The 7,460-nt window shown below is 27.8% G+C and overlaps 1 protein-coding gene across 2 annotated transcripts in view; it reads right to left on the reverse strand.

Moving 5' to 3' along the window:
* LOC100166703 (acetyl-coenzyme A transporter 1) overlaps positions 1 to 5,918 on the reverse strand; it is a 9,242-nt gene extending 3,324 nt beyond the window's left edge. The window contains exons 1-6 of one of the 2 annotated variants that reach the window (XM_001949401.5): positions 5,558 to 5,918; positions 2,499 to 2,625; positions 1,888 to 2,047; positions 1,636 to 1,790; positions 1,346 to 1,536; positions 811 to 995 (exon numbers count right to left, since the gene is read on the reverse strand). In XM_001949401.5, coding sequence (XP_001949436.2) covers positions 811 to 995; positions 1,346 to 1,536; positions 1,636 to 1,790; positions 1,888 to 2,047; positions 2,499 to 2,625; positions 5,558 to 5,773 — 1,034 coding nt within the window. In that variant the 5' untranslated portion in view covers positions 5,774 to 5,918. The remainder of the gene's footprint in view (positions 1 to 810; positions 996 to 1,345; positions 1,537 to 1,635; positions 1,791 to 1,887; positions 2,048 to 2,498; positions 2,626 to 5,557) is intronic. The other variant, XM_016803478.2, reaches the window with a different exon arrangement.
* Positions 5,919 to 7,460: the final 1,542 nt, after the last annotated feature.

Genomic DNA, 7,460 nt, shown 5'->3' on the forward strand with positions numbered 1-7,460 from the left:
TATATGTCTAATAAATAGTCTGATATACCGTCTCCGCTCAGAATCGTTTTTCTTATACAGTGATATTATATCATTGAATTCAAATTTAATACTGTCCATTATACAGTGACCCACTTCTAACCTACTGTACAGCAGAGCGACATCCACTTACCCACCTTTTTTTACTTTAAATTATTCAGCAGTTAATTTTGTTGAGAAAGAATAGTAAGATAATTATATAATTATATAACTGTTCTTCTTTAGATTAGTAAGGTTCCAGTGCGTGACAAAGTAATAATGAATCAATATTCTAATCATATATTATTTCATATTTGTATGTAGCTTATAAAATTGGTAAATATGGCGTATAATGATTAATGGAATATATTTACATGACAGTTTGGTCAACATTAAATATACATAAGAATTGTACCATATCGTTTTGGTAATACGATTTTATGATATTATATTGTGTGTAAATATTAATATCAACTAGAATTGTATATTTAAATTATGATGTATTTTGATATGTAACCGTTTACTACATTTCATTTGTAGTATTTATTAATGATTATTGTCTACGATACAAAATTATTATAAATCTTAGGACATTACGTAACGTGGGAAAATTGAAGGTATTTAATTAAACGATAAAAAGTATCCTATCCACGATGTTAATACTACCTATGTTAATATTAACTAACAATTAACTAAGAATAGATACTTATTAAGTTGTTTCAATATTGATTTTATTACATTCAGTCTTCAGAGCACAGTGCCAATAGTACATGTCCTCCAATCTTTTATTTTTATGTAATTTGGTTTATCTACCTGAACGGTGTTGCTGTTAGGTATACGTTCATCGGTTTCGGACCAGAAGTGTATTTCGCTACAACTAGTGGCAAAAACATTTTTACAACAAACAGTGGTGTGTGTATAAACATAATGTTGTCTTTCGGTACTCCCGCATCAATAAGTTTTAAAATCGCAAGACTGTCAGTTGCAGCAAATCCAATCTTGAATAATATACACAATAAACATTATTACCTACCTACTGACTGATAAAATAATTAAAATTAAAATTAAACTGTACTACATATTGATTCAATGAAAATATGATTCTATAAATTCTATCATTCCAACAAAACTTTACAGGTTCAATACGAATGATACCGGTATGTAAGACTTGAAATAAATATATTTACACATATCGTGACTATAAGGGAAAGAGTTATAATTTACTATAGAAACAACGCGAGTAGAATATTTCAAATACCAGTGATATTAGGGAAAATTCTAAATTAATTAGTTCATGTAACTAATAACTCTTTCCTTAGGTATCTCAATATTATATTTTAATATTTACCTTAGATGTCAGCAATGTTAATGCCAATAATTGAATACCAGGTAGTTTTAAAATGTCCCCTATTAGTGAATAGTTTTGAACAATGTTGAACTTTACGTGGTCATCCTCTAATCTGTTATCTTTTTCTTTTTTAAAAATTGCAATCAATGTAGTTATTAATGTAAAAAGAACACCCCAAGCATATAATAAACCTGTACAAGTTAAGAATAATGAAATACCTAAGTAAATATCTTTTATTTTGACACTCAGTTATTATTGTTATCCGAGTATAGTCAGATTTATTCACTTACTCTTCAAAGTGAACACTCCTCCCACATCTGGCATAATCCGTAAGTACTTGTTGCTAAAGTCTTCTGACGTCAACAAGACGGAAAATATATAACTTATCATTATGCCCATCACCAGACCAGTTGAATTGCAAGTAGATGCATAGCCAACGTTATTCCTGTGTAATTATCAAAATGTAACATAGGTATTATAATATAATATAATATAATATAATACATATTCGCAATATTAAAAAAGTTAACAATAACACCGACCTCTTCAGCATTGTCAATGACCAACCGTCGACAACTATGTCTAGCGTGGCAGTCAACATTCCCATGAAGAAAAATGCGTATACCAATTTTAGTATGTCCGGCTTTCGCGTTTCTGGCAACCATTCATCAATATTGCTGGCCATATAAATGAAGCATGCTCCTGTTCAACACGAATGGTTAAGGAACATGAATAAAGACAATAAACGACACTACCGTATACCATGTAGGGTGTATCTTAAGTCATTGTACGCATGGTTTTTTAATGAATATGGAATTTCAAAAAAAAATTAAAATATACATGTTCCATTATTTTAAACGAGCAATCCCTTTTATCACAATTTCAAAACTTTTATATACTATATATTATATTAAGTGGACAAAGAGTGGATAGATATACTGAAATATATGATGGGCATCGTGGTTTATAACTGTTCACCATGACACTGCACATAGGGAATAGGTTCCAATAGGCGTCAGGCAACAATACTCTGAAAATTACAGCCCATATACACAAATCATGACGTCATAATCTAAAGAGATACTCCCACATGTATAGGTATAAGCGTGCAGAACGGAGATATAATATTTACATTGATACACATTACACACACCCATTAAATATTGAACCGGTATGAGCCAAGATTTTCGTCTTCCCATCTTGTGTACGTACAGCGAGTCTATCAAAGGGGCCCATATCAGCTTTAAGCTTTCTGGCCATGCAACTAAACTGAATATAGCCTGGAACAAAATATGACCACGTTTATGTTATAAATAATGGTAAATAGAAGTAGTAGAAATGGGGTTAAGTAGAATTGGGTAGTAGTAGGGTTGGGCAGTATCAAAGATACAATTGTATCTCGTATCGTGATACACAATTTTAATGTATCTGCAAGTATCGTGAGCCATGATACATATTTTTATACTACAATCATGTATCATATTTTGCCAAATGATACAAGGTACTTACATTGTAAAAAATTGTATTGAAAGGTACCAAGAAATTTTAATTTGATTTGCAAGACATTGATAACTTAAAATAAATGTAACTGTGTTTTAACATGTAAGATGATTTGAAAAACGTATAAAATTTAATTAAGGTGCCGTATGGCCGTATTCCTATTTCTTATCTAAATTTACAGTCAAACTGATATGAACTAAATTGGAATTTTCGTTCTCATAAAATATGAATCATAAAAGATATGAGTATACCGACAACCATGCAGGTCTTTCCACATAAAATAGAAAATCAAATCAAAAGTACAGATTAGCATATAACTACAGTGTACTATTCGCATTGTTGTACTATTTTATTCGTTCTGTCTTCTGTGTCAATAATAATTATAAGGCCGTTCGCGTTTTTAATTTGATCCTTTATAATTGCTTAATTTTAATTTTTTCAATGGATTATTTTACTGAACAAGATATTAAAATACGGACATCATTAAATCGGAAATTTTTTTAGATTTGGTCTCACGACCCAAATAGGTATGATTATACTGAAAAGTATTGTGTATATGACAATATGACATGCCAAGATGTTAAAACGGAAAAAAAGATACTTTCTGGATCTCTTATATTTACCACACCTTTTCGACTGCATATGAAAGTTATATAGGTATTACCTATTATATTGAATATACTATAATAGGTATATGTTGCATTCATTTATTCAAAATTATAACTCTAAATACATATGACGATTAATCGCACCTATGATACATTAATTTTTTGAAATTGTTTTAAAACAATTTTTTGGGAAACCTTACATAATACATTACATTTTCAAACTTTTCTAAGTGAAAAAGTTAGTATCGTTTGTATGATTTTAAAAAAAATTTACAAAATTCGAAAAAATGTGGGTAGAGGTCCATCAGACTCTGCAAATATCATTGTTATAGTTCAGTCTTGTAAAGTATTTGAGTAAATGTATTTAAATACTTTTATAGTAAGTATTTGTAATACTTTTTAAATAGTTTTTGAATACAGTATTTTGAAAGTATTTTAAATACTGTATTGGACGTATTTGTATTTAAAATTCAAATACTTTTATAGTTTTATGTAAATACTTTAAAAATTCAAAACAATAAAATTATTTATCAGTCGTCACGTGTGAGATTTTTTTGATAGTAATTATATTATTTTATTTATAATATCTGTTCACTCATAAATGTTGAGAAACCCAATTGTCAATGTCTCGTTTATGAAAATTACAAATAATATACCGACTTCTGAGATCTCTATATAAGAACCTAGTACACTTTTTAATCAATTAGGAATTAGGATCAGTTTTGAAATTGAACATATCTTTTAAATTAATAATTTCGCACTTAGCAAAATAATTAAATTCATTTCTGATTTTATTGACAACTGTTTAGTTACCAAATAATAAAGTATTTCAAATTTTTTATAAAACAAGTTTTATTTATTTTCATTTATTTTGAGTATACATTTAAGAAGGAGATACAAAAGTTCTATTATTTATTAAGTTTATTTTTAATTAATTTTTTTTTTTAATTAATAATTTACAATATAAATTAACAAAAGTACCTAATAATTTTCTGGAATGTATAATTTATACAATTATAATAATAGGTTATTACAAACAGTTGTTTCTATTAATGAAAATTATACACTTATTATTTATTTCGAATTCCTTTATTTCGAAACTGGTTAGAACGCGAAATGGATGTGGCAAATATAATATATAAATATATATACATACATTCATTTAGGTATACGTCTTATAGCTATAGCCAACATAAGCTGAATATGAGACAATGGGCACCGAACTGGTGCGAAATAGTCGTGTATGGGCCACAGTAATGTGGTAAATTTGAATTCAACGAAAATGTGTTGCTTACGAAAATCGACTCTGGTCAGAGTCGATTATTTTATATTATATTCACATTTCTTTTAGTATAATAACTAATAATATAGGTAAGTTGAATTATTCATTTTTGCAGAAACTGACACACTGACACTGGTTTTGAATACAATATTCACAAAATGATCAGTAATTTTTTGGTTTAAGTGTGAACTAGGTACCTACTTATATGAGAGACCATTTATTCAACTTCAAGCCTTAACCATACAAATCGAAATTGAACATTTTATGGATTTTTTACTACAAATTAATTGCGATTTTTCAAAATTTGAACTACCTATAAATAATAATCATGCCTATGTATCGTTAGTTATATAGATATAACGTACGAATGAATTCCTATAGATATTTAAAAAAAAAAAAACTAAAATTATTTATCAAAGACAATTCAAGCAAAGGTGGTCTAACCAAGGTTACCAAACAATTTTTTTAATGACAATATTACAACTTTAACAATTTTTTCATTTATTTATTTTTGTTTTTCAAGATTATTTTAAAAAGTACTGCACATATTCAATTTCGATCTCCTAAAAGTACCAATTATATTAGGTCTAATTTTCTTCCAAAAACCTCTCCTACTTATTAGACTGGACAAAATAAAAATAAAACAGTAATTAATTTTCAATGAACCCCTACCTACATTGAAAAATCCTGCGTACGTCACTGCGATTAAGTATATAATTATGTAGATTTAGATATACAAGTCAATATTAAACGTTTATATTATACAATATACAATATTAATCGCACTATCACGCCATTGTTGATTTTGAATCAGATATTTACCTGATCTTTGTAAGATACATTTTTCTTGCTCTGCAAAATTATTGGCATTACCAATGCTAAACCAAACGGTACGCCTTGCATCGTATACAACAACAACAATAGAAAAAAATTCAACCAATCTCCTTTCAAATTTGGCTTCTCGGCCGAATTTGAATCATCAACTACAACCCCTGCTGTGAGATTTTCTAGTTCATCTTCAAGCTTTGGTACCATCATGTTTAGGGTTTAGTCCTCACGATACACACACTAAATTTATAAAGCACATACACACTAAAAATAACAAATTAAAATGTTTAATATTTATACCAATTACTGCAGTTTTCGTTTCTATACTGAAGTAAAGCGATATAAAAGTGAACAAACTCGTTATAGACAAACTATTTAAAATATTCTGTTTTAAGGTAGGTATATTTAAATAATTTATTAAATATAAGGTGGGGTACTGGTATAACGAAGTTTAACTAGTTATTCATTTTCTCTTTATCTTGTTATGTATGAATGTCTCACGGTTTTCAACTTGGCTGTAAAACAATATTATTATGTATGCTATATAGTATTTTATTGGGTTAGCAAGCCGACACCTGGTTTTCGACCAAAAAAAAATGTTTTCTAATGGCTACGTACTTCTTGGCATACAAATTTATACAAATATAAGCTAAGTTTAAAGTAATTAATGATTTGGAATGATGACATGTGGCTTTCAATCTGGTGGTTAATCGTCACAAGCCCAATATTTATATACTAAACACTTTCTTAATTACTTATCTAACACTTTAGATTGAATATTTCATCTCAAAGTATGGGAAATCCAAAACCAAAATCAAGTTTTAAATTTCGTAGGCTCGAAGAACAGTTAACAAATGTTAAAAAAAGAAAACTACGTTAAATACTAAATAGCATAATTTTTTTTTATTTTCTACATACATATTTACATATATTTTTTAGGTTGAATGTTAACTAAATTAATGTAATTGAGTATGTTGATACAATAAAATATTTATATTATTATTGAAATATGTAGGTATATAAAATAGTCTATATTTATTTTTATAAAACTTGTAATCGTTTATATTTATTGGCAGTGGCGAGCGGAAGCGCTCAATTTTTTCAATCAATTAATTCTGTTAACCTCTCTACACGTTTTTCGGAATTTATTGATTAAAAAGTTTCATGTCCAAGGTCTCATAGGATTTAGGCTGTCTACAAAAAAAGAAGTACGTACTAATACTAATACTAAATAAATACTAATATCATATGGTGTACCTATATCTACTTCAAATATATGTACAATAAGTTAGATGTATATACCAATACGGCAATACCATTATGCCTATAGAAGAAATATTAGACTAGGTATATTAATATATTATGTATTCTTTTATAGTTTTATTTTTTTATTTTTTTTTAATATTTTCTATATTATTTAAATATTTTCGTAAAATGTATATAGGACCACGGTCGAGTTGTGAGCTAAATAAAAAAAATAATTGTCGTCGTGCGGCGGCACGACAGTGTATATTATTATCTCGAAGCAACAAGAGTTGCCCATTTAAACAGTGTACATTTTGGTGTTTTTTTTAACCAGACCTAACTAATTATCTAATATTCTAGTTAATCGACTAAATAAATAAATTGGAATTAATCAGACAAACTGTGCAGATGATCACCATATATTTAAAAATCTCAAAAATCACAAATTAACGTTTGCTAAGATTTATAATAAATTCGATGTTAATGTTAAATTGAATAAATATTCAAAATCTTGGTAAGTAATCATTAATATTTATTATATATAACTTATATTAGAACCTTACAATCAAAATTAGTTAACACTACTTATATGTACAGTATACTGTAACCAAGTGAATGACCCTAATTAGGGTATCCGGTTTAATAGTTATAC

Source organism: Acyrthosiphon pisum, chromosome A1, assembly GCF_005508785.2.
Source record: "Acyrthosiphon pisum isolate AL4f chromosome A1, pea_aphid_22Mar2018_4r6ur, whole genome shotgun sequence".
Lineage (NCBI taxonomy): Eukaryota > Metazoa > Arthropoda > Insecta > Hemiptera > Aphididae > Acyrthosiphon > Acyrthosiphon pisum.